Genomic DNA, 27,135 nt, shown 5'->3' on the forward strand with positions numbered 1-27,135 from the left:
TGAAGGAGCCTAAAGTGTAAGGTGTGTTTCTGATGTGAACATGTAAGAAAATATGCAAAACTGAGAGAGGCTAACCACAGTGCGTGCACTGAGGTTGTTCCTTCCTGTAAAGTAGAAACCAGTGGATGAGGAACGTGATACTTACCTGTACACCCAGCCGTATCACACTACTCAGATTATTCACTGGGTAGCCCTCATGACGAAACCTGTATTGAGTGACCACTTTTGCCTTAAAAACTGCTTCAAATAGCACGACACGCTACAAATTATTACTATCGTAACAAGCTGACGATACAGCTCAGACAAAGGCGTTATTCAAGTCGCGCCACACCACCGTTACGCAGGATTCTTTGTCCCAAATCAAACCAAGGCACAAAACAATACCAAGACACGAAAAAAGGTGACAATCGTAGTCTCATTGTGACGTAATACCGAACTTGTGCGCGAAGGTAACTCAAAGAAATGAATGTGGCACTTGCTTCCGCAGAGAACACCGTGTACCATGCTAGCAATACATGCAAAAAAGCGCTCGCGTACTCGCACATATATTGATGACAACACTACCTGTGTAGTGTAACGTGTTCTTTCAAGCATATTATGCACTCAAACTGTATTTGCCGCCGGGTAAAATGCAAGTGTGCTCGATTGAACGTCGGAAGAGCAATCAAGCAACCTGCATCCAGTGCTCGTAATGGGGTAGGGTACTGCTCTCAAGCGGTGAATCACCCCAGGCCATAGTCATGATTTAGTTGTTGTTGTTGTTGTTGTTCGTTTTGGGCAAAAAAACGCTTCATAATGGTCAACTAAATATACAGATTGAACGCCTATTTATTCCTTGATGAAGAGTGACTCACCTGTATAAATTTAGGCCCTGTAACCTTGCCAGTACAGTTGGTACGACCGTAATTGCAAGAAGTTGCCATGATCGCTGCGGCGACTGTTGTGGGCACCGTAAGATGGCGGCCGGTTTCTTCACGCTCGCGCTCCCTATCCGCGATCCAGCCTTTTACAATCGAGATCAGTGAGCAAGACCTTCGCTGCCTTCGCCGCTGTTGGCCGCTGTGAGTTGTGACTAGACACTAGAGATGCGAAGCCCCGGAAAAAAAACGGAAATTTTCGGGGGGGGAAAAAGCAGATTTTTCCTCGTCTCCGGAAAAATTGCCCAAAATTTCCAGGCGACAAAATTCAAAAATGTAAATTTTCGTGCCTTCGATGCGTTCCAACCATGGAGGAAGGAAACACTCTTTGCGCCAGACCAGTGCCGTGTATGCCAAAGGGAGTCTGGCCATTAGGAGGAGCCTAAAAACGGGGCTCGACCTGTCAATCAAATTGAGCGTTTTTCATTGGATTTTACAAAGATGCGCGCGCCACCAACAACGCGGCATGGAAGCTTTGAGAGACACTGCCCCGTCGTCGCTTCCGTTATGGTTTACCACTGCTGACGCTGCTGCTGCGCACACGGGGGATTTTGTTGTTCTTCTTCTACCTCCGCCTCTGACCGCCAGAGGTGCCACATAATTTTGTAAAAAGGTCTATTCGAAAAGGTCAATTCGAAATGAACAATACGAAACACAAAACCAAAACAAAACAAAACAAACAAACGAAGCAAAACATTTTCAAAACAAGTTTGAGGTAGCCGCATTTAAGCGAAAATATCGGTTGTCTTGTTTTCTTTTTGTTTGTTTTTCTTAAGTTTTTGTGTATGCAGAGATGCCGGCGTGGGGATACTTATTTTCAGTCGCCATGTTCAAAAGGATGGTTTCGTCTCGTATGATACCGATGGCAGGGTTACTTGCCTTGACTTTTTCATAGGCTGTGCTAAGCATCGGCTTGTGAACGTTTATGCCTCTGCATCCGCATCTCTCACGAACCGTTTTTTTTTCGTGAGGTGGAAGACTGTGTGGTCAACTCTCCTGTCTTGATAGTCGGTGATTTCAATTGTGTGACCGACTCAAATCGTAATGTCCGCGGTCCGGGACAGGGTAGGCCTACTTGGAACGCTAGAGGCCAACGGCGGCTGTTGTCGGTCTTCGACCTGGTTGAAGCGTGGCCTTCGCTTCATGATGACGTTTTCGCTGCAACATGGACAAGGGGACCCTCTGCCAGTCGCTTAGACAGGTTCTATGTGCCCCGGTCCGCATCGAAGTCTGTCAAGGAATGCAGTGTCTGACTTCTACGTTTTCGGCGGCATATGATCTGCGGGAGATCTCTGCGTATGCTGATGACGTCACACTCTTCATCAACGACCGATGTTCGCTAACGGCAGTCCTGCAGCTGTACGAGCAATACGCAGCAGTATCAGGCAGTCACTTAACACCCAAAGTCCAAGATTCTTGTTGGATTGAAGATTGGATCGTTTTATGTCGAACCTGACTTTCCAATACAACAATGCACGAGCATGCGCATCTTTGGTGTGATTTTTGATCAAGATGACCCCACGCCTCTCAACTGGACACTGGATACTCGGCGGATCCAGGACTCGTGTCGCGCAGCGCAGGAGTACGACTACTCATACAGAGAGCGAGCATGTCTCCTCCGGCGTCTTTCTAGGCCACCTTTGGTTTCGGGCCCACGTTCTTCTGCCGCCTGCCACTGCAACATCACGTATAAACACGGAGATCGTCTCGTTCTTCCGGAGTCGGAAAACGGCACTTCTCGATCAATAGGTGCTCCTCATGCCTCCACAGATAGGAGGCTTGGCAGTGCCGGATGCTGCCATTGCCTGTCGGTGTTTTGCATCGCATATTTCAATGCGCATTTTGTCATCGGAGCATACCCCTGCACAGCCACTTCTACAATATTGGCTAGGCCCCCTTCGTCGCCTCCTCGAGCCTGATGCCCAACTGAACAACAGTCCAAGCGCTGAGGTACCTCGAAGGTTCCAAGCCGCAGTAGTGCGATTCTTCCAACAAGTCTGCGTTGCAATTCCCACTGTCGACCCCGGAATAGCACCACCGCTCCGTGTGGCTACTCTTGTAGCTTTGACAGCTGAACCCTCCCGCCGCGCTATACAAGGTGCCCAAATTCGGTGGCCTGCTTTCGTCCCGTCCTGGCTTCGTGGTGGCCTTCAGGGCATACTCTGGAGATTCGCCTGGAAAGTTCAGCCTGCCCGTGGCCGACTGGGACGCTGGGGGGTCGTACCCCACTCTACGTGCCCCTTTTGCAGACACCCCGAGTCGAACGAACATGTCGTTTATGACAGTCGTGTAGCCAGAGCTTTTTGGCAGAATCTGCGAAGGTCCACACGCATTCGGTGTCCCGGGATTTTCGGGAAACCTTGCTTCGTCTGCGTTCGCGCGACGGTCACATGCGAGCATTGCTAACCGCACGCGGATCATCAGTCTTGTGGTCCGCCAGTTGCCAAGCTGTTGTTCAGAGTCCCCGAGAGACTCCCACCCCGCTACTTGTACAGCGGGCAAGGTGTCTCGTGATCAAGACACTCCAAGAAGAGCTCTCTTCAAGTGCTGACCACGTTTTCCTTGCAAGATAGGAAGTCCTGTCTTATCTGGAACGTTGGGGAGGATCGATCTCCTTGCGGGACTATCGAGTATTGCAGCGCGGAGCAGTGGCGTATCTAGGGTGTGGCAGGTGTGGACAGGTGCCATGGGCGCCAGGTGAACAGGGGCGCCATTATGTGGTAGGGTGTGAATGTGCCAGGTCGGGCACTCAACCTGGCACATTCATAAATGATGTATGCACCCGCCATTAGAGAGGTTGTAGTGTGAAACGTAGTGCGGACCACACGAAAACGCATCCCCAAGGACATCATGTTAACCACGAGGTAGCTAAACTGGGCGCGTGACGTATTTGACGAGAACGGGGCACAGTGAGCAAACCGAACCAGCTCAGTGAGCGACTGTCACGGCCGAGACCAAAGCAGCCTAAACAAAAGGGAGATCCCACTCGAGACGTGACAGCAGCATTTGAGGATGTTTAGGTAGCAAGCCGATCGCAGCAGTGTGACTTTGAGAGAGATATCTGAGCAAGAAAATCGACCCGACGAAAAGAGGAGTTCGTATCGGGCGGACCAACAAAAGGGTCGACCTGAACCCGTGTGTCGGGCTGGGGCAGGTGTAAAGGTGTAGGGGCGATTTCGGCAAATTTTACACTTCCGATGTGGACAGCAACGAGCTGTACGAAGAAATTTTGTACTGCAGAATATTGCTCGCGAGGCGCACAGAAAACAAAATATCGAGACCCGAAGAGCTTCTTGAATTTATTGTTCACTATCAAGATGAGAATGTCTTCCCGAATCTTCGGGTTGCGGTCCAGATAATGCTTACGATCGCGGTTTCAATTGCCAGCTGTGAGCGGTCATTTAGCAAGCTTATACTTTACAAGCAAGCTTAGCAAGCTGATACTTTCGTATTTAAGAGCATCAGTGGGCCAGGACAGGCTCTCCGACCTTGCTGTCCTAAGTGTTGAAGGAGAAGAAACAGAAATAATTGATTTCAGTGACATTAGCGACAAATTTGCAGCAGCAAAAGCCAGAAAGGCTATCATGTGACGTTAGTGGGCCATTTGCATGTGTAGTAGTTCTGTGGACTTCATTAAAGTATTTACAAAACATGAGCAACTGTGTCCTCGATATGTGCCTGAACAGGGGCGCAGACTCATTGGTTGCCATGGGCGCAGGTAGCTCTAGATACGCCACTGGCGCGGAGGTCGCTAAGTGGAACGATTTCGTCATTCCGTCATCTCTGTTTTTCATTGCTTAGTCCATCTGTATGTATCTCATTAACACCTGTGTATAGCCTGCACATTAAATTTTTTCGCCGTAGCATATATTGGCCTCACCTTTACATCACGTTCACACATGTTCATTAGCACAGTACTTTTAAAAGCCATGTCTTCGTACCACCTGTAATTACGCCACCCACTGAATAAATTTCTCTATGAAGTTTTTTCTCTCGAAACTATGAAGTTTTGAGGGCTCTTTCGAAAATTTGTTGAAGTGTGTAAGTGGGGAAACTAAAGCGAATCAGTAAATTAATGATATAGAGAATGGTATACTAAAACGCTAAAGAAGATGGGCTCACTAATTCTGTGACTCATCTAATGAGTCAACAATACAATTGCGTAATGTCCAGTGGCTGCATTTACATTTATATTTTGCGTACTGAATCTTTCAGCGAGGTTGCTTTATAATAAAGTATTATAAATATTTAATTAGTATTAATATAAATATGGTGGCACTTTAATAGTTGGTGTACATACATGGTAGATTGAACGAGCATGCATTTTTAGGAAAATAAGTTATATAATAACTTATAATAAGTTAAGTAATAATATAATAAGTTATAGAAGTGTTATAAATATATATAAGCACATGCGCGCCCATTATGTGCACACGTGAATCAGGTTCATCCTGCGTGAAAGTCACGATTCATGAAGCCCTCCTGTATAAGAGCACTAACCAGGAACAGCAGTCGAGCCAAATACTGCATAAGTAGTAATTTTCGCGAGGTACTAATTTTCGCGAAATTTTCAGGCGCACTTTTCTTCGCGAATTTAAAGTTCCGCGAAATATTCGAACCAATGACAGAAAAATACGCGAACGAAATATGTAAGAAATTTTACCTAGGAGGCAACTATGTATGTATGGTGTATGTATGAGGCACTTATGTATGCGGTTTCTTACGCTGCATTGAATGCCAATCGTACATGCTCGACGCGGTGACAGGAATGACGGGAGACAGGGCAATTCGGCAATGACCCAGATACCAGCCGAGTAAGAACCCCCCAATCTCAGCTCTCTCAGTCAGAAGGGCTCAAAAGGAAGACAAATCAACGGGTTATTACCCAGTTTGTGATACCTTTTGTTAACTTCTTCCTGGATTTTCAAGGTGGAGGGCGCCTAAGACACCTGGTGCAGGGTCAAGGCACCGCGGTACCGCGAATTCAAGGCTCCGCGAATAATTGCCTGATCCTGGCTCCTCAAAAATTCGCGAATGATTGAGCCCGCGAGTTTAACCACTTATACAGTAAATAACAAAAATGCGTGGCTGTTCCACTGGACGGGACACTATTATATTCCACTTGCTGAGACGCATCTTCTCACTACGCCTAAGGTCGCCTTTGTTACCGAGGCCACAAAACGTTCTTGTAGAGTTCATGCACACTCGTGTTGAGGAGTCGTCGGTCTTTTTGCAACGTGTTCCATCTGGGATACACCGAAGATACCGTTTTGGTGTGCCAGACGTAAACCTGCAAGGGAAGGGTAGAGCAGGCTCATAACGTGCATATATCAGCGTCAGATACCAGCACCTTCAGACAAAAATATGCAAAACGGCGCAAGGTCCATCTGCCCTTAAATAGACCATGAAGAAACTCCCGAAAATTTTGAGCTTTCGGTTTAGAATGGCACTAAATCTCCAAAACATCGTGATTTGAAACATATCACATTTTTGCAATAGTGCATTCCACGCGTGAAAATAGCGGCAAGCGGCCGCACGATATACATCCTATACAAGCGACCTAACGTCAATGGCATCATTGCCCACGTTCTTTATTCAACCAAGGTAACTCCAGGGTTGGGGAATGACGTACACTTCTCGTTCGTAGCGTGAAGCGAGAATAGCTACTCCCGACGAGAATTTTCGCCCAGCGATAGTGACCCCCAACCGATTTTCAACATGGCCGCCGTAACAGTCGTTCACAAACGACAAAGGTTTCGGTAATAGTAACGCTTACGAATGCACTCATGCACGGCGAAGGTCTAAGCGGCATTAATGGCATGGTATGGCATTAATGGATCAGTCTTAAATAACCTTGAATGAGAGATAAGATGCAGGCTAGCCCTTTCGGCCCTGGAATTATTTATTTTAAGCCAGATTTTTTCAAATTTGTATTTTTACTACTGTGCACCTATATAGTATGCTTACATAAAAAATATTCAGTTCATAGTTATTTCGTGAAATGGCTACGTGTCGTCAAAACAGAGCACCAGGGCTCAATGGTTGTTGACTGCGGGGGCATATGGGAGACGAAGGCTGCGAGTCTAGTGAATGGTAGGACTGACTGAACGCGCGTTCAATGACCATAGTATTCGAATACAAGCAGCATGAACATATGGGGTGCGTTTTCTTATTCAACCCGAGTAGCCAGGAGTCGGGTTACGACGTCAGAGCCTATATCATCACGTGACTCCAGAGTAGCCACCTTTGACCGTAATTTTCGAACGGCTAGAGTTACTCTGCGCTGAAAATGGCGGACTGGCCTGACGGGCGAGACGATGTAGAAGTGGTGGCATACTGCCTGTTTAACAACTTACCGCACATGCGTGCACTCTAGCAGATTTTGAAAATGTTCGACAGTTTTTAACCAGTCCTACACTTCCAAATTGAACACCACCGAAATTGTCTATCAACAGGACGGTTGGTAGCAGACGACGTATCGTCGTTTGCTATCTTGTGTGTGACGTCAGAACGACGGCTACCCTTCTTGCTGCAGGAAGCCTGCCCCTGTGGCCGGCCTTCCATTTGATGCCAATACACTCTTCACTCCCTTCACCAATCCAATACACTCTCCCTTCTTCAGAGCAGAGTAGAGAAGAGTTATTACTCCTGGCTACTCTGGCTAATTTTCGCCGCAGAGTTATGACGTCATTTCCGCTAATCTGGCTACTCTGGCTATTTTACGCCGACTGAGAGTAACTCGGAGTTGCCAGAGTTGAATAAGAAAACGCACCCATGGAGTTTACGTGATGCACATTTGAAGACATTGGTACGAAGTTTTCGTAGGGTTTACTTGATTGCGTCGTTTTCGTAGGCTTTACCTACAACGATTAGGATTTTTTATCGACGCTTTCTATGCTGCACTTATATACTCACGACAACTGGGCAATATGGGTCTTGCATAGCATTTGTCAGGCTTGCTCCACCGACATTGTGTAACGTATTCTTCTCAGAACAGACAGCAGGGTGCTGTGGTTTATCGTGGACCCCAGGCATGGGGGTCTTGCAAAAAAACTTGGACCGAACATTGGATAATTTATTCCATGAGCAACAAGCTTTTTGGTATGCACTCCGAAAAGAATGCATCGATATGGTGCGTTACTCTTGTAGATTGTTGCAAGCTGTCACCTGGTCAAGCTGTCAACTGAGAAGAGGTGTGACACTGGCGCACATTTCTTCTCATTATCACGATGGTTCACTACGCGTGCCCTCGTACACTTGTGTGCTCTTTTCGGTGCCTTCGCTGCTTTATCTTTGCTCGATCGTCCCCTCGCCTCACCCCGAACAAATCCAGCAATAAGGCATGTCCATACCCCTCCCCTCACCAGCGGCATGGCCGAGTGGGCTAAGGCGTCCGCTCGTTGGTGGTAACCAAGGTCGTGCTCTAGACTGGGAGGTGGTGGGTTCGAATCCTACCGCCGGCTGTGCTGTCTGAGGTTTTCCCTGGGTTTTCCGAAGACTTTCCAGACGAATGTCGGCACAGTTCCCCCTGAAGTCGGCCCAGGACGCATACTAACCCCCCTGTCCCCCACTCCTTCCTGCTATCCTCTCTCCGTCTGTCCACATCTGTACGTCGCTCATAGCCACAGTTGCTTCGCGGCGCTAACACGCAATCAAAAAAAAAAAAAAAAAAAACCTCCCCTCAAGTACGTCCTTCGAGAAAGGGCTCCGTTTCCCCCCAGAGTGATGGTCTGGAAGGCAACTATTTGAAAAGCATGCGAAAGTACCAAAACGAAGAAGATGATCGCAAGTTATGCGACAAGTGCTGCATGAACTATCGACGTACGCGCCCTATTTGCACAGTCACTGAGCCCTGATGGTGTCAAAATCGCCCAAGTGGTTAACACCCCGGACAAAAGATAAGCGCGCACCGATCAGTTTCTCAATGCACTGATGTTTCCTAGGTCTCACTTTATGTCATAGAAAAAGATCAATGTCGTTACCCTGTAGAGAAAGCCACAATAAAAGGACAAAGTTCACCCATTCTGCGTTCATAACCACGACCCTGCTCCGCCATTTTTAGCGCTTCGTCTTCGTCTCGGCACGCGACTAACGAAAGAAAATTGATGCTGTCGACGCGTGGGATGCCCAACATGCAGTTCTATGTCGGTTCCACACTGTTAAAACAGAACTTCACCACATAGCACGCTCCTAACCAACCATCATACCGAATGATATCATTCTGTGTCATGATTTGTTCAAAACAGGCGGGAGGCGCCAATCTGGGACAGATTATCTTGTCCCAGATAGGCGCCTCCCCCGTGTTTTGAACAAATCATAACACAGAATGATATCATTCAGTATGATGGTTGGTTAGGAGCGTGCTATGTGGTGAAGTTCTGTTTTAACAGTGCAGTAGTTTCGGTTCGGTTCCCGAGTTCCACGAGCACTTTTTCTGACCTGTCCGATTTTGACAACGCCAGGGCCGAAAGGGCTAGCTGGTTGTACATGATGATGATGGTAATAATAGTGTTATTTACGCTCACAAAACATTAAAAGCCAATGAAAAAAATGGCTAAGTAGCAAGCGAGCTGGTGAAGATGATGCATAATGTAAAACCCCGAGACTACACTCTTAGAAATGATGGATGGTGGTGGTGATGGCGATAGGGCTTGCGATAGGGTTCTTAGAAATGAACTTCACCACATAGCACGCTCGTAGCCAACCATCATCCCGAATGACAATGTTCTCGCCCCTGATTTGCTGAAAACGGGAGGAGGAGCCTATTTTGTGCCATTATGCACGGCACAAAATAGGCTCCTGCTCCCGTTTTCAACAAATCTAAGGCGAGAACGTTGTTATTCGGTGTGACACCCCCCCCCCCTCATTTTTAAGAGTGTAGGGAACACGAAGGGAACACGTGTTGTGTCTGTCTCTTCGTGTTCCCTCGTCTCGGTGTTTTACATTATGCAACATTAAAAGCCTTTGAATAAAATTTTGCTAGCATTTCAGAAAAAGCTTGGCTCAAATTTATTGCCAGCGATGCTAACACACTTAAACACGTTTGACAGAATGACACAAAATGCAGCCGGTTTTTGACACCGTCAAAGTCAAGGTCTGCACGGTACATACATATCAATCTATTGTATAGAGATTCGAATAAAAGCAGGACTACAAAACTATATAACTATGTAAGATTGATGTACAGCTATGAACCTGTATGGACGTTCCTTTCTGCATTCCTCAACTTCATCGTCGCCACTCATGATCGATGTCCTTTGCTGACAGCACAGGCAGCGGTAGCACATTGGGTCATTTGCTTCCTTTCCCACAGGCATACTTAACAGCAACCGTGCTATTGTTGCGCACTCAGAATCGCCAGTCACCTGTTTTACAGTCCAAGAACTGATAGTCGCGGTGTTCGTGATATTGGTCCATAAAATAGTACCGGTATTGGGTTATTATTCAAATCAGCAATTAACACTCAGACGCAAACACGAGCTTCAGGAGGTAGGAAGGTATTCATGACAATGGTCCCCAAAGTATGACAAGACAATGGCAGCGTCTCTTCCTGCAGGTGATATTACATTGCTAAGCTAGAATTTGATAACTTTCGATGCACTAAAACCCGTTAAAGTCGAAAGGTACGCTGCAATTGAATGACATGATCTCATTATCAGACCAGAATTTATTTGTTTTCTTCCCAAAGAAGCTTATCTATCTTCGCCAATTTGTATGCAACCTATTTTTCAAGCACCTTACATTTTCTACGCCATGACCCTACGACTGAATACGACAACACACGAACGAGTTCGCAGGTGCACACTACAACCATAGTTGTAAGGGGCGAATGTCGCCTTCGTAGAAATACTCACTCACAATCCGCTCTGCTCTTGGCTCGCTCGCTCACTCACGCTCAATCACCGCCCGCTCAACTCTCGGATCGTTCACTCACGCTCACTCACTCAACGCCAGTGGCGTATCTAGGGTGTGGCAGGTGTGGACAGGTGCCATGGGCGCCAGGTGAACAGGGGCGCCATTATGTGGTCGGGTGTGAATGTGCCAGGTCGGGCACTCAACCTGGCACATTCATAAATGATGTATGCACCCGCCATTAGAGAGGTTGTAGTGTGAAACGTAGTGCGGACCACACGAAAACGCATCCCCAAGGACATCATGTTAACCACGAGGTAGCTAAACTGGGCGCGTGACGTATTTGACGAGAACGGGGCACAGTGAGCAAACCGAACCAGCTCAGTGAGCGACTGTCACGGCCGAGACCAAAGCAGCCTAAACAAAAGGGAGATCCCACTCGAGACGTGACAGCAGCATTTGAGGATGTTTAGGTAGCAAGCCGATCGCAGCAGTGGGACTTTGAGAGAGATATCTGAGCAAGAAAATCGACCCGACGAAAAGAGGAGTTCGTATCGGGCGGACCAACAAAAGGGTCGACCTGAACCCGTGTGTCGGGCTGGGGCAGGTGTAAAGGTGTAGGGGAGATTTCGGCAAATTTTACACTTCCGATGTGGACGGCAACGAGCTGTACGAAGAAATTTTGTACTGCAGAATATTGCTCGCGAGGCGCACAGAAGAGCTTCTTGAATTTATTGTTCACTATGAAGATGAGAATGTCTTCCCGAATCTTCGGGTTGCGGTCCAGGTAATGCTTACGATCGCGGTTTCAATTGCCAGCTGTGAGCGGTCATTTAGCAAGCTTATACTTTACAAGCAAGCTTAGCAAGCTGATACTTTCGTATTTAAGAGCATCAGTGGGCCAGGACAGGCTTTCCGACCTTGCTGTCCTAAGTGTTGAAGGAGAAGAAACAGAAAAAAATTGATTTCAGTGACATTAGCGACAAATTTGCAGCAGCAAAAGACAGAAAGGCTATCATGTGACGTTAGTGGGCCATTTGCATGTGTAGTAGTTCTGTGGACTTCATTAAAGTATTTACAAAACATGAGCAACTGTGTCCCCGATATGTGCCTGAACAGGGGCGCAGACTCATTGGTTGCCATGGGCACAGGTAGCTCTAGATACGCCACTGCTCAACGCCCGTCGTCCGCTCAACGCAGTGTCATTGTTTGTGCTGTTTCGAGCTGTTTGCTTACTCGTATGCTCACTGTGGTGGTGGTGGTGGTGGTGGTGGTGCTGATGAAAGGGCTAGCCGTTGTCGGCCTCACAGAGGTGGGCAACGTCACGAATGACACCCTGGGGGAATGTGCGTCCTGGGCCGACTTCTAAGGGAACTGTGCCGGCTTATGTCTGAAAGCGTCTGGGGAAAACCCAGGAAAAACCCCAGACAGCACAGCCGGCACCGGGATTCGGACTGAGAGGTACAGGGTTCGGTTCCCGGTGCCGGCTGTGCTGTCTGGGGTGTGCTGTCGTATGCTCACCTTATTGCCTTCCGCGAAGAATCAAATAAAGCAACCGCCTATGAACGAGCGCTGAAAACGCAGAGAGTTTGCACGGAGAGCACACGAGAGTTTGCACGGTCATGGGGGCCATACATTGAACGCAGCAAGCTTCTTCGTCGGTGAAGGTCAACGATCAACGTCACATAAGAGAGAGGAGGACAAGGCGCGAGAAGGCACCCCGCCCATTGGGAAACAATGGGCGGATTGAGACCGATAATTGTTGCACCTTGACTGGTTTTATTTGCTTTGGCGGATATTGGAGTAATTGAGGAGGCGAACACTAACAGGAGTTAACAGGGGCAACGCGTCTCTCGCTTGTTAAAGGAGCACAGAAAGCGCTTCAGTCACGACCAATTATTCAAACCAAGCCGTTAACCTGACTGCTAAAACGCACCATGCGAAGTGGTTCACTCGACAGACGCATACACATCGCGGAATTCGATTTTCAAAATCGCGACTACGCGCAACAGTGGCAGTGCCCACAACTAGCCGCCAGAGTCGTTTTGTCGTCATCCCGGTGCAACCCGCTAGCTGGTTTACGTGTTTGGGGAAGCGTCGTGAGCTACATAGGGAGAGAAATGGAAGTAAAAACGAAAAAGCAAAAAAAAAATGCGAAAAGCGCTGGCTCCGACTGGAGCGCGGTCTGTCTTGTAACCCTGATGACATCACAATCCTCCTCCTCGTTTCGGCCTGCAGAGCGAGTCGAGCGGGAACGCGCGCGCGATGTTCGGGGGCGTTTTATCCCAAGAAAAATATGTGCACAGAGAATTTTGTTGTGTTAGATATCACGTCATGTTACAACCTTTCGTAATTCACCGGAAAGTTTGCACTTCCTGAAAGCTTGAATGCGCACTATGACTACCTCGGCAGTTCAAAGGACCGTAAAAAAATAATTTTCGTCTGCCGGTATTGCTCCGAAGAGAAATCAGGACCCCAAGTGACCAGATCGAACTTCAAGCGGCACTTAGAGGTGGGTATTCTGCCGTGGCCCTTGTGGATTTAAGTGATGCATTTAGGCACACTGTAGCAATTTCGCGACGCACAACATTCCTAAGAAAAAGAGGATCGTTTCATCGTTTAATGTGTCTTAAAGTTCATTCTCTTTTACTTCTCTGGATGTTTTACTATCACATTATAGTCAAGTAAGTGTTTTTCTGGAATGTAATGACCGACGTTGGTGCAACGTTGTCATCGTTGCGCAAGACTAGCTTTCGTATTGCTCACCTTGCAGTTTTGAGTAAAGTCACGAGGTCTGCTTCGTTTTCGCAGCTCAAGCATCACGATCAATATAGGGAGGTACAAGCGAAGAAGTAAGAGACTTTGGATGCGAACACTGCAGCGTTTGGGAAGCGTGCAACACTACGCAAGCTGTCACCGTCTGACACCTTTCAAAAGAAATTCAATGCAACGGTTGCAGAAATGGCGGCGCAGGATGGACTTCCACTGAGCGTAACAAGCGGGTTGGGGTTTAGGAGGCTCCTTGGACTTCTGAGGCCAGAGGTCAATGTTATTTCACCTCGGACAATGAGCCACACTCTGGAGGACTTGGCAAAGCAATATGCAGAGCCTGCACTGCGCGAAGATATCCAGTCTGCCTCAGATCACAGCTTGCACTTTGTCGTGTATCTGTGGTCTAGCAGGACGCAGCAGTCGATACGTGGCATAGAGGTACAGTTTGTAAACATTGGGCACTGAAGACCGCAACACTCTCGTTTCACTACTTCCCGGGGCACCATACCGAAAATCAAATTCAAGAGACATTTGAACAAGAATTCCTGGATCACTGCGTTGAGCTGAGACATATTGGTTGTGTCGTTTCAGACAATGCGTCTGACATGACGAAAGCTTTCAACATGTCCAACATGTTCTTGGATAAATGGACCTTCTGGAGCCCAGACCTGGAGGCGATCAGGATGAAGAGAGTCCAGAGGACTGCAGAGGACTCAAGCACTGAAATTGATGTTGCCGATGCTCTCAATTCATGCCACAGGATCAGATGCGCCGCTCACACACGTGAACTTGCGGTCAACGGTCTACTCTCTTCTGTAGAGCCTGCTTCTGAGCTATTGACTGTACTTTCTCGCGTTATTAACATTGTGGCGGACCGTGGAAGACGACGACGACGCGCCTCTGCTGCCGCGCGCTACTGCGCCTGGCAGCCAGTTCTGCCGGCACCGTCCTAGTGTGAGGCCACGTCCATCTGCCCGCTGGGACATTCCATCATCGCCGGTCAGGACTCATGTAGGGGAACACCACCTCCTCTACATTTGGTGACCCGAACAATGAACACCATGTTCGGCGTAATTCGGCCATTCATCATCCTAAATTTTTCGCCAAACCAGCAGCGAACCATCTTCTAGCAGGCAAGGCGCACTGGGACCACTGTTCCACCGAGGACCCGCAGGGAGACAACAGCAAGCTGACTTTACAGCCTCCACCTGCTTCATGATGGTCCTCCCCGGCACTTCTCTGGCGACAACCAGCATTCACGCTCTCGTACCGGTCGCGGTACTGTCGCCCACTCAGCCAACAATCAACGCTCGGCAGCAATCACTCAACGCACTCAACAACCGCTCAGCGCAATCAGCAGCCAATCAACGTAATCAGCAACTACTCAAGCACCCAACCACTCAACCAATCAGAACTCACATCATCACTGGAACCCGCCCGGATCGCGGCGCTCTTGTTCCCGCCATCCCGCTGCTGCTGCATCAACAGCCACAATCGCAAGCCGTGTCTCCAATCGTCCACCATCCACGAGTCGTCCTCATTCTCCTCTTCGTAGTATCGACGCGAACCTCAACCGCATGCAGCGCTCCGCGTCTGAGGTGGGGAGTGATGTGGCGGTCCGTGGAAGACGACGACGACGCGCCTCTGCTACTGCGCCTGGCAGCCAGTTCTACCGGCACCGTCCTAGTGTGAGGCCACGTCCATCTGCCCGCTGGGACATTTCATCATCGCCGGTCAGGACTCATGTAGGGGAACACCACCTCCTCTACATCTTCTTCAGGCAGTCATCTTACAGGACAGAACAACGTAAAGACGCTTGCGGAAAAGATATTGTCCCACCTACGGGAACACGATGGAATTCAGTGTCGGCAGCACTCAATCGTCTCAGTGAAGTAAGAATTATCTCTGATTCACGCGTTCTGTCGTTCGTGTTAGCAGCATTGGCCTCATTTCAGCGGTAATGCGTTGTGTTGAAGTGGCACATGAAATCGGCGAGTTTCTTACCCACCGGGGAAGTCTACGTAGCAGTCGAGGGCCTCGTTCAGACCAACAGCATCCATGAGTCAAAGGCTGTCGGAATGATACCTCCTATGTTCACCCTCTCACGTGTGAAAGAATTGCAGAAAGTGTTGCAACCACTCGCTGATGCAATCAATCGGCTTCAGGGTGAAGCAGTCAAATCCAACATTCTCCATTTGTGCATTTCTGTGTGTTTTTCACGGGTTATGGACGTGGAGACAATAGAGTAAGTTGAACTGTTCCGGATTGTGTAAAATCAATATGCAGTGGCTGCATTGTGCAATGTAATGGCGCTCCAGCGACCAGCAGCGAACTTACAAGCTACGCGGGCGTAGTATTCAACGCATTATCTGCTCCTTTTGCGGAACTGCAGTCGTTGTTGCTAAAAAAAAACAAGACTTCTCCCCTTCTTCAAGATGCCGTGATGATCGCAGCAAGTGTCCTGTGTCCTAGGCAGAAGCTACGGACTTTTCAACCAAGTGTAGGGGAAGGGCTGTTGAAGCTGTCTGCTGCTCACGCTCGTGCCGCTGTAGAAAAGCTCCTCTACTCCCTCGGTAAAGTGCGGAAGTGTTTACGTCCTACAGCTATTCGTTTAAGGCCATTTACAGACAGGGAACGTCGAACTTTCAACATTTAATCATAATCAACTTTTAATCATATGATTAAAGTTTGGAAGTTCAACATTTCCTGTCTGGATCTCTGTGTTATTTTTGTCGTCTTCGCTGGTGACTCTCTGAACCGGCCCCTGCGTGACTGATGTTTACTTGATGAAAGAAGGAAGTCACTGAAAAGGTTAGCTAGCTGTAGGACACGAACCCACAATCTTCTGGATTACCGGTCCAGGACGATGTTTATGTTTAGGGTTCGATGTTTTCTTGCTTGATAGTACTAGTACATTCATGCCAAAATTTCGGAGCAAACCTTACATGGCCGATATGTAATATTGACGCCTTCAGTGCCACCAGAAACGCACCAGTTCTGTCACACGCTTGCTGATCTCCCAAGTGAATCCGAGCAACAACTACTTTATTTTGGCTTCGGAGAGTGGGGAGCTTCATCGCCACAGGCGATACTCTACCCCATTGCTGGTGGGAAAGTGGGGAATAAAATAACCAGCCCCTTCACAATTACGATCGAAGTCCGATAGTGTCCAGAAATGTCAGAAGAGCTTTGAGCGCAGAGCGTTGCTGGGCTGGATTAGGCCAGGGACCGAGCAATTTCGATAGGGAGAAGGGGCGAGAGTCCAGCTGAAGAGGAGACTAGGAGAGTGTGGTTCGGGAAGGTTGGGAGTGGGAGCAATGAAGAAGAATATGAATCCGAGCAAAGGTTATAAGCTCAGGATACTTGCAACGGAGCTTTTTTGTGTCGCCGTTTCCAGCAGGTGCGGACAGCGTTCCTGATGACTTACAAATGGAACTGATTGACCTGCAGTGCGATGTACTGATATAGAACAAATTCGCTGAAGTTGGTACGGCTTCGTTTTATTCTTACATTGGGCGAAAATGTCCGAAGATACGTATGTTGTCGCAGAGAAACCCGTCCATGTTCGGTATAACAGACCTCTAATAGTAGTAATAATTCGTGGTTTTACGTCGCAAGACAACTGTATCAACATAGGTCTGCGAGCAGGTGTTTTCATTGATGAACCTGAATAGGTCAGAGTTACGTTAACTCACAAACGAACACCTCAAAGCAGCCCTTAGGATTGGAACTGCACAGCCACCTTCACCTGATGTTGACGCAATACCTAAAACAAGAGGTGCAAAGTTTCCTCAGGACACAGCAAATAAAAAGGATTGCCGACCATGTGATCCAACAACGCAAATATATACGTTATATGTCATCGCAACTTCTGTGTTGCATCATCCATAGGAACAAGCTACCCCAAACCCATGGTATGAGGCCCGCCGACGCGAATGAGTTCGGCACCCCTGCTGTACAGTTAATATAGGAGATATAGGTCCTATATCTCCTGTAATACATATATTTCCTATAACCTCTATAAGACCCATAACTCCTGCTATACTTATTTCACTTATGGGCCCTATATCCAATAAGAAATGTATATACATATACATAGAGGATTTGTTTGTTTCTCTTTTTTCTGGCACTATTTTTCCACCCACAAACGCGTTTTGGAGTAGCCAGTTCTGACTGGGTCGGGACTAATATCTCCATGTTTTTCTTTCTTTTCCAATTCCATTCCAATTCCAGGATTATCAGTAGGGACGTCAGTTTTTCAAAGTATTCACCGTGTACATCTAGGTACCGCTGTCACTGCTGTGGCAACTGTTTGATGCCTTTAGCCTAGAAAGGAGAGGGTTGTTGTCGTGGCCACAGCAGGACATCTTTCTGGAGGGCTGCCTCTGTGTGGAACGTCTTTCCTCCAAAGGGGCTCAAACAAATGGTAATCGCTTGGGGCTAAGTCTGGTCTGTAAGGGGCATGGGGGCAAACCCTCACAGCACATTGTCAGAGATATTGACTCTTCCGAACAACATCCCAAGGTAGCATTGGCAATCCTCGGTCATTTTTTTGAATCCCGGGATTTCGGAATTGTTCCAGACCAACACCCGGACGGGATTTCGGGATTGAGATGAGGAGAATGCGGGCAGGCCATACACAGCATGTTTCCTGTATGTAGTGTGTGTGTCATCATCGCTCTGTGTGTACATGTCAATCAAAACATTCGTAAACTTATGTCTTTCCATTGTGTTTGGTAGTGTGCGGCAATTTTTGGTGTTCGGTATATTTGTCGAAGAGCAAGGTGGAAGCCCTAGGCCCATATGAGCACATTCATTGTAAAATCATGTTCGTGAAAATGGTTAAAGCCTGCTTTCCTTTTGTATTAGAACCTGAATTGGTACTACATGAGTGTTCGCGATGAGTTCACAATAACTGAACGTCAAGCAATGTGCTTGGCATCCACAGTGGCGCTATTCTTGATAAGTTTGCTTAAATAAATTTGCCCTATTGATGAACCCGCGCGGATACAGAGGTCGCCAAGTCAGCACACACTGCCTGTCTGCTCTCAATTACAGTTAACGTGATGTTATGCACCGGGCATTCAGGAGCACCTAAGTTAGGGCCCCCACAGTTAGCCCCCCAAGCCTTTTACGTCGTGCCGGATCCGAAAAGATGCGAAAGTTACATTTGATTTCAGGTATGTCGTACACCCGGTTTATATCTCCAAAGCTGGCTCCAACCACAGTTATGCAGCTATATGACTTAGTCGAGTTCGAGCGTATACTTGGACCTTCTTAACGAATTTTTCATTGGTTAGCCCACTTACTATCCAACTCACCTGGGTGCAGTTGTTGCAGAGGGGCTCCAGATCCCCTATGCTGACGTTGAAACTGCGCAGAAATATATCCTCTTGTTTTCCCAGTATATGGGGCATGACTGCGCGTTTGTTACCACACAGCAGGCTCAAGTTGACGGCAAATCCCGCCATGTCAACTGCGAACTTCCGGCCGCCCCTGTAGCTGTCGTGGAAGGCCGCTACTTTGCCAGATATCACAACAGGAGCGCTTACGCCATATTCTCCGATAGTGCCCACTGGGAAAACACTGATGCGTTTGGTCTGCCGTATCTGCAGCATTAAATAGGGTCCATAATTACCAGCAAATGGTTGCTAAATGCAACAACATATAATTGAATTATGGCAGTTGAAGAAAAGGCATCAGCAGCGGTATTCGAACCCACACCCTCTGGTTGCCGGTCAGAGCATCTCTGGTAGCATCACGGCAATCAGAATGTGTCGGTTCGAAGCCCACTGCTGGTGCCCTTTGTTCAAGTGCGATCATTCAATTGAAGTATGCAACTGGGCGTTGTGAGGCTCGTGTTGCGTTTGTCCTTCTGTGTTTATCTACCTCATCCGCTACAACAACGTATACATGACGACGATGCTATGAGGTGTCGAATGCAACAAGCGACAGATACCCAAACATCTATAGCATCAGAGAGTAGCGTTGCTCTAAGACCTTATTACGAATAATAATGTTAGTATTTTTTGCATTGATTCATTTTTGTTTTTGTTTTTCCTGATCTGTGGAATAAACATCTGTTAGTTAGCATAGAATAGAAAAGCATAGTTCGTTAGAATAGAATATGGTAGTTAGCAGAATGGGATTACTTTGTGGTCACCAGGTGTCCCTAGCATGTGCATGGTAGTAAGCTGGAATCCTTGTAAATATAAGATATGTTTCTGAGTCTACCCGATGGCTTTGCGATAACATGACCTGCGAATAAAGTAATATTCTCTATACACCGTTTTCCCGTGGACGTCGCCATATTTGAACCGCAGAGCTGTCTAGCTGGGGAAGCACGTTGAAGGCTGTTTACCGCATATGCCAGAGAGAAGGAAAACACGCGGGACGTATGCTTCCTCCGTGGTATCGTTGTCCTCCTTCCTGGAATGTGCTGGGTGCGAAAGCGCTGGGGGGCGCGAGGCTGACTGGAAAACGGTGTATAGAAAAGTCACTAGGGGCACTAAGCTTAGAAGTAAATAAATCATGCGACTTTTTGTAAGCAAAGGTCCGAAAGCCGCCACTACGTCATGTGTCTTCATTGCATGCATGTCATTCGCCGTTATAAGTTTAATTAACTCGCTCGTAGGTACACCTTTATCGTCCAAATATGGCCATCATGGAAAAGCCGAGAGAGGTCTACAAACCCGGACGAATGACACATATATAATATACACGGTACCGTTAATGTCTGTGGCAATCGCCCACACGTACAAATCTTTCGATTTCAATATGGATGAGCTACACGAGGAATGAGATCAATACGCTGCGACCGAACCATGTGAATTTATAATCAACTTTGCTATGTGTCTACTTACTGACCTCGTCGAACAGCCTAACGTCATAAGAGTTGTCATCGTCAGCGAAGTACACAACTCCAGGACCTGTAGCGTTGGTTCTTAACCACTGGATGGCCCTGTTTCGAGCTGATACGCCCCGTCCATATTTCTTTAGCTTTCTGTTGCTCGCAGTTGGACCCAGCAGGTGCACTCCCGGGATACCAGATCTCTCTAGTATGCTACTCACCTGCGCAACAACAATCGTGCAGACACACTGCCATCACAACAACTTTATTTTGAAATGGAGAGTGGGGAGGTTCATCGCCAGACTTCTTTCTCTGCCGCATCCGCCTCGGATGCGGCAGAGAAAGAAGTTGAGCGTGGGGGGACGCAACAACGGAAGAGTGTAAGTAAAACTTCCACTCGACGCGAACCCGGGAGGAGGGGGACCCATGGCTGTGCAAGGTGAGCTAGTTCTGGCCTCGAAAGAAAGGTGGAGGCCACAGGGGACCTGTGGAGCTGATCATATCTTTGGTACATCAAATAGAGCATTTTGGAGATTAAGGGCAGAATTGCGAGACGAGTGCAAGAAACAGCCGGCCTTGTCCTGATTGTCGTTTGGATGAGACCATTCGCTATTCATCTTACCGTAGCACCTTCTTGGTGGTCCCGTTCTGTTCAGAAGTCATTCCCCTCACGGTTTCTGCCATCCTCTCGTTTGGTCGTCCTTCTGGGCGCTGCTTACCTCATACCATCTTTTTCTCAATCATCTCCTACATGTCATCCACTCAGCGTTCTTCATAATGTGTGGTGGTGGTGATGGCGAGAGGGCTTGCCGTTGACGGCCTCGGACAGTCGGAAGCAACTGTGGCTATGAGCGGCGTACAGATGTGGACAGATGGAGAGAGGACAGCAGAACGGAGGGGGGGACAGGGAGGGTTAGTATGGGTCCTGGGCCGACTTCAGGGGGAACTGTGCCGACATTCGTCTGGAAAGTCTTCGGAAAACCCAGGGAAAACCTCAGACAGCACAGCCGGTGGTAGGATTCGAACCAACCACCTCCCAGTCTTCAGCACGACCGTGGCTACCACCAACGAGCCGGACGCCTTAACCCGAATGGCCATGCCGCTGGTCATCGCATATGGATGTATGAGCTCATTCGGCCCTTCAACGCCCAAATTGTTGTAATAGTTATTTTCTCAGTCTTTCATTGTATGTATCATCCATGAGTATTCAGAAAACTGTCTATGTGTTTTCCAACTGTCGTATTCATGAATCTATAGAGTTATGCAGATAGCAAGGGGCACCGGGTCCGTCTCCATCTTCACCCTTTTTCCCCAGGTCTATCTTCCCTTACAGTACTAAATGCCCTCTAGCGGTCGTTTGTGGCAAAATCCCCATCTTGTCCTGATCGCACGTCATAGGCAACGTCGTCTCTAGGTCATGTGTTACTTTATTGTATGTCGCTATCGCGCTTGTCGACCTGTTCCAATCAGCATAAGAAAAGGAGGTGAACGTGTGTTGCCAGTGTAAATGATACGGCGCTTCTTACAAGACAGGTAGCCTATTTCACCGAAGTATGAGTGCACCGCATCGGCTGGCTGTGCTTTAACGTCGGTGTCGTTGTCATATCCTTAGGAGTAGCCAGCTGTACAAGGCCTCAAGCGCAAATTTACGTGCTTTACTGCGAGGATATCGTGTAAAACTAATTACCAATGTTGAAAGAAGTTACAAAACGGCACACAGAAACAGCAAACGAGTTGTTTACAAAGTGCTCGACCACCCATCATGGGAGCAGTCATCTATAATGTCACGTGCATCTTGACTTTTGCAATGACGTCTCACGAGGACCTGTTCGGAATGCATTGCGTTCCCTGTGTTCGACACTCCCCCAATGATGTCATGTTTATACGTGAATGACAGTCTCCACATTCGATGCCGGAAATTGGCTCCATGTGCGCACCACAAACAACAACATATATGTTGTGATGATGAAGTGGGGAGGTTTTCCACTCTAGGAGTGGAACGGTACACCACAAAAGTTTCCACAGGACCGCCGAAAAAAGAAATATGGGACAATATGGGCGCGTTTTTCTTATTCTATCCGGGTGGTTCAGAGTAATCTGCGCTGGGAGAAAAATCGACGGTAGAAATCGACGGACGAAAAATGACGCCCTAACACACCGCTGAAAATTCAATTCTCGTCACTCAAGGGATGTCGCCAGTACCTACTCTAAGTAACCAGGTTCAGCAGGTGGGTAAGAGAGAGTTGTGACGTCACGCATACATAATTCAAAGGAGCTGTCCGCTGCTGCCGCAAAAAAAGAAGTGAATGTAGCGTTCTATTTCATTTCTATTTAGCTCCCTGAGTTGGAGGGTTAGAAACCAATCTGAAATTTTGAACAATGCTTTTACAAAAGTTCTAAATTTTTGTCAGATATGTTAAGTTGTGCCTGCCCTGCCCTCATAGGGCCCTTGGGATTTGATAAACGAAATGAAATAGAAAAACGAATGTTCGTTAAGTGGGTCTTCTTCGCAAAGTAATTTTTGAAGGTGCGCGGCGGTAGCGCGCCTTCCGACAACGGGACGACGAGCGCCATCTCTCTACGAAGACAATAAGCCGAAGTGCGTGGAACGAAAAGTGCGGCATTGTTCGCTATAACTGCTATAACGTCAACGTCTGACGGACGCCACGCACGTGACAAAACAAGTACCAACTAGAAATATGTTACGTATCAACAGAGGGAAATTTTCGGGATCTTGTTCGACGCACCCAGGGATTCAAATTGGAACGTTTAGAGCCGTTAATAAAATTTAATGCGGATAAGAACTATACAAATTTGGGACAGTTACAAAATCTGCAAAATAACTCTCCGGAATGTGTACGAGCCAGTACAGAAGCGCGTATTTTCCTCTTTCTCTTGAATAACTTTTGGATAAACTAGCTCGGGATGTAGTATCCTTCGTGATAATGAGATTCAGTTTAATACAGACGACTACTGATAAAACGAAATATTGTGGATACTGCAATAACTCTAACTGTGAAACAATGTAATGCAACGCCGTGGTCTCCTTTTCCGGTGGCGACCTATGTTCTAAAAGAGAGAGAGAAACATTTGCCTAATTTCCGCGCTTTGAAAGTAAAGAAATCGTCCATTTGGAATGCTGACAATCTCTACTCAAGCAAGCCGGTGTGGTAGCCTCCAATGTGCAGACGTGATTACCACATTATTATTATTATTATTATTTTCGCACACTCTTGCGACAGTAACTCCACTCCTTCGTTACCGTTTCTTTCATCTTCCTTTTTTATTTACATCTTAATTTTGAGCACGCAGCTTTAAGCGTCACGGAGTAGACGGATCCACAGTTGCGTAACCACCATCTCCATATTTTTGTTCACATATCCATTCCATTCCTTTATCATTATAGTGCCATTGGAGAAGGTGGCTCTGACATGTGTATTTACCTATGTATACCCACATCCGCAAATAAAACTCCGCTTAATTAAAAATATTGATGCATACCGCACCACAATTGATCAAATACCACTGTCCACCCTGGCTATCCTCTTGCTTCATCTAGAGTCATACTTTCGGCCTTCGTCACACCTCACCTCATCATAACCTCTGCGGTACCACACGAGTGAGATCAACAACGACAAGCCGGTCCACCGTCATCACAACCGCCACCCATGCATGTGACTGTCTGCCGATGGTACTCTGTGGTTCGCGTATGTTGTGCCGGCTTCATATAGGAAACTCTGCCGAATGTGACTATGGGAAAACCCAGAGAGAAAAATTCACACAGTACAGTACACCACAGTAGGTGTTCTGTATTACCCGATTGACTGAGTGTGAGCGAGGACGCTGCATCAGAAGAGTTGAACTGCAGACACGTAAGGAGTGTCCACACTGGAACTGAAGGAGCAAGGACATGAATTATCAGCGCTCTCACGAACCAAGTCTCATGAAGTAGCTGGTCGCAGAGGCGAGACCTACTTCTATATTTGTCTTTTCTATATCTATCTATCTATATCTATAAATCAGATAAGGAAGTAGTAAACAAATACACATTCGCCTCCTCATTTGAGCTCCTGTTGAGAATGCTGATGATCACCCAGGTCACTCAATGACCGACACTTGTTGCTCCCCGTCCCCCGCAACCAAACTGGTGTGGCGGCGCTCAATAATGTGCAGGACTATTTCTCGCCACTCTAAATGGCTCTCTGCAATAATGATGACAGTTTGCCTACATCGCTTATTACTTGCATGCTGACTGTGTTTCTTGTGTGCCGAATGACATCGATAAGTTACATGACGCTCGTAAAATGACGTTATATCTGCTAAAATACGCAGGTTCACGATATTACTGCCCCTCTACAATAATAATTCGTGTTATGTTTCCTTCTAGTGTGTCCTCTTCACTCCGCCAGGACGCAGTTTGAGTCAGATGACATAACGGCGATGAGGTAGAACTCAAAGGCGTCGAGTTCCTAAGATTATTCTCAACCGTGCTCACTGGAACCTCTAGGTAACAAGCTTTCGTTTCTAGAGTGTTTAAGTGGTACTTTAGATCATTAGTGCAGCGAGATATTTACTTGTAGTCGACACGAAAGGCTCTCAGGTGTAAGAAATGTCGGATGAGATAACTCACTAGTGGCGTGTACTTGTGCGAATCCTCGACGATGATCCAGCAAATGTCGTTGGCCAATCTAAGGGTCTGCATGAGTCGCGTTAAGTCAGGAGCTTGGGTCGCCCTCCTGTATGTCGGAGTTACGACGTATACGACGACTGGTACATATTGTTTCTGTGCTTCTCCTTCTCGTAGGGGTTTGCCTTGAAGGGAATCGTTGATATTACCATGCATGCATAACTACAACCCCCGGTGCCCCAGATAGGCTTATTAGCGTGAAGTACTTGTGAAAAACGTTGCACCACCAAGGTAGATGAAAAGGTAGCCGACGGTGAAAATTGCACAGGCGGATGCAGTAATCCCCTTGAAACCGTATATCTGCAGGAACGGGCACTGTTAGACAGAAAATAAAATAAAATAGTATCTCAAGCTGTATCAATTGGTGGTGTCGATGAAACAAACGTAGGAGGAAAGCGAAAGAAAACAGTGTTCCTCAGACGAGCTAATGCACCGCCCAATTTGCTGAAATTCGAAGAAGAGGGATAACACAAGGGTAATTCCGCTGCTCATGCACAAATTTAAGAAACACCCTGTCCGCTGCGTTTCATCGATATCATTTTAGGGGACGTTTTAACTCTTTGGTGAGAACTCATACTGATCTCATATAACTCACGTCAGACCCTGCTACTTCACCCAAAGTCTTTTGAAAGTAACGTACCAGCTAAACCCGTGCAGGTACGTTCGCAAAGTCCTGTCCCTACAGCAGCGGGAAAACCGAAATGACTTTTCGTTCTTTCTACTAGGTTTGCAAGCAGTCACCGTAAAACAGGAAGCAAATATTAGAGGGTCGTCTTTCGAACGGATACGGCTACTGTAGACATAACATAACGTGGACGTGCTGCGCAGCATGACAGGGTAAGCATCTTCGTTGTGATTATATTTGTGACCTATAACGGATAGCTGAACTCAACGCTGCAAGTAACACTTCGTTGTTTTCTTCAAAAATTTAAAAACAATCATTTTGCCAGACGCATAACTTTGCGAGGAACAACATCTGCACCAACATTTATACCCTTGGGGCCTTTTTTGATATGTGCATAGTTGTATTGTTGACTGCTTAGATGTGTCATAAAAATACTGAGACCATCTTCCTTATTATTATATGCATATTAAACATAGCCAAGCTGTAAGACTAGGAAAAACCCTTCCAGGAGCAGTACTGCAAGCGACACTGCCCGGCGACCAGGAAAGAACGGGAAAAGGGCACTGCACAACAAAGCCAGCGGGACTCCGGCTGTCACTCGTGGTGCAAACCAACCGAACACACCACTTTTTCCTCGGTGCTTCAGGAAGCGCACCGATGTCCTTCTGCTCCGTCCTAGTGCATATCGTGTCTCAATTGTCACTTTCGTTTCCTCAAGCGAAATTTCGGAGAAGAGAAAATTTTACTTACAAGCCTTATCCGTTGGGTGGCACTGATGAATATTCTGGAGTGCAATATCTTCATTAGGAAAGGCATGCAGAATTAGTATGTTTTTTAGCCGCCACACACGCACTATAGTCAGTACAGGATCTCTTGTAGCCCGCTCCCTATACTGATGGCCCTCCTGTAAACTTGATGTCGGACTGCCGCAACCAATGGTCCGTTACGAATAGCTGAACACGAAGGCGTGTGTCGCAAAACGGGAAACGCGATAAGGCCTCCCACTACTTTCCTGTCTGTATTAATTGGGAACACGCTGTACGGCGCTCACAACGCAGCACCCTGCAAACAACGCGCCTTCGTTCCGCAGAGGCAACCACACGATTTATGTTCGTTGGCGCTTTGCCGATAGGTACGAGAATTGATCGGACGTTCAACAAGTCGTCGCATCCCTACACTTCGTGCCTGACGTTTTGGCAAATTGCTTCCAAATTTGCATATTTTTCTCTCGCGATAATACTGGAGGAATTTACCGCTGTTACTGCGTTTGTATGTGCGTTATTCAACGAATCAGAAATATGCCCGCAGGGACTAATCATTTAATAGGATACTGTTGAATGTTGATTTCCACAAATTATACCACGTTTCACCTACAAACATCATTACTGTTGTAGACGTCAAGTTCACTTCAAGTGTTAATGGAGAAGTATAT

At 47.3% G+C, this 27,135-nt stretch overlaps 1 protein-coding gene and 1 long non-coding RNA gene across 3 annotated transcripts; one reads left to right on the top strand and one right to left on the bottom strand.

The window, feature by feature from the left end:
• Positions 1 to 5,173: 5,173 nt before the first annotated feature.
• On the bottom strand, positions 5,174 to 26,665 carry LOC135385635 (galactosylgalactosylxylosylprotein 3-beta-glucuronosyltransferase S-like). Of its 2 annotated transcripts, none has more exons than XM_064615079.1 (6): positions 26,454 to 26,665; positions 25,285 to 25,393; positions 25,022 to 25,203; positions 20,409 to 20,612; positions 18,863 to 19,150; positions 5,174 to 6,207 (listed from the first exon to the last, which is right to left on the bottom strand). In XM_064615079.1, exons 1-6 carry the CDS (start codon positions 26,517 to 26,519, stop codon positions 6,082 to 6,084), a joined length of 975 nt encoding a protein of 324 aa, XP_064471149.1. In that variant the 5' UTR covers positions 26,520 to 26,665; the 3' UTR covers positions 5,174 to 6,081. The 2 variants fall into 2 exon arrangements, with proteins under 2 accessions (XP_064471149.1, XP_064471151.1); XM_064615081.1 differs by lacking the exon at positions 5,174 to 6,207 and adding an exon at positions 16,690 to 17,307.
• Positions 16,062 to 25,888, top strand: LOC135385636 (uncharacterized). Its single transcript, XR_010420460.1, has 3 exons — positions 16,062 to 16,114; positions 24,779 to 24,898; positions 25,804 to 25,888. It is a non-coding gene; the product is annotated as an uncharacterized LOC135385636 (long non-coding RNA).
• Positions 26,666 to 27,135: the final 470 nt, after the last annotated feature.

Source organism: Ornithodoros turicata, chromosome 2 (assembly GCF_037126465.1).
Source record: "Ornithodoros turicata isolate Travis chromosome 2, ASM3712646v1, whole genome shotgun sequence".
Lineage (NCBI taxonomy): Eukaryota > Metazoa > Arthropoda > Arachnida > Ixodida > Argasidae > Ornithodoros > Ornithodoros turicata.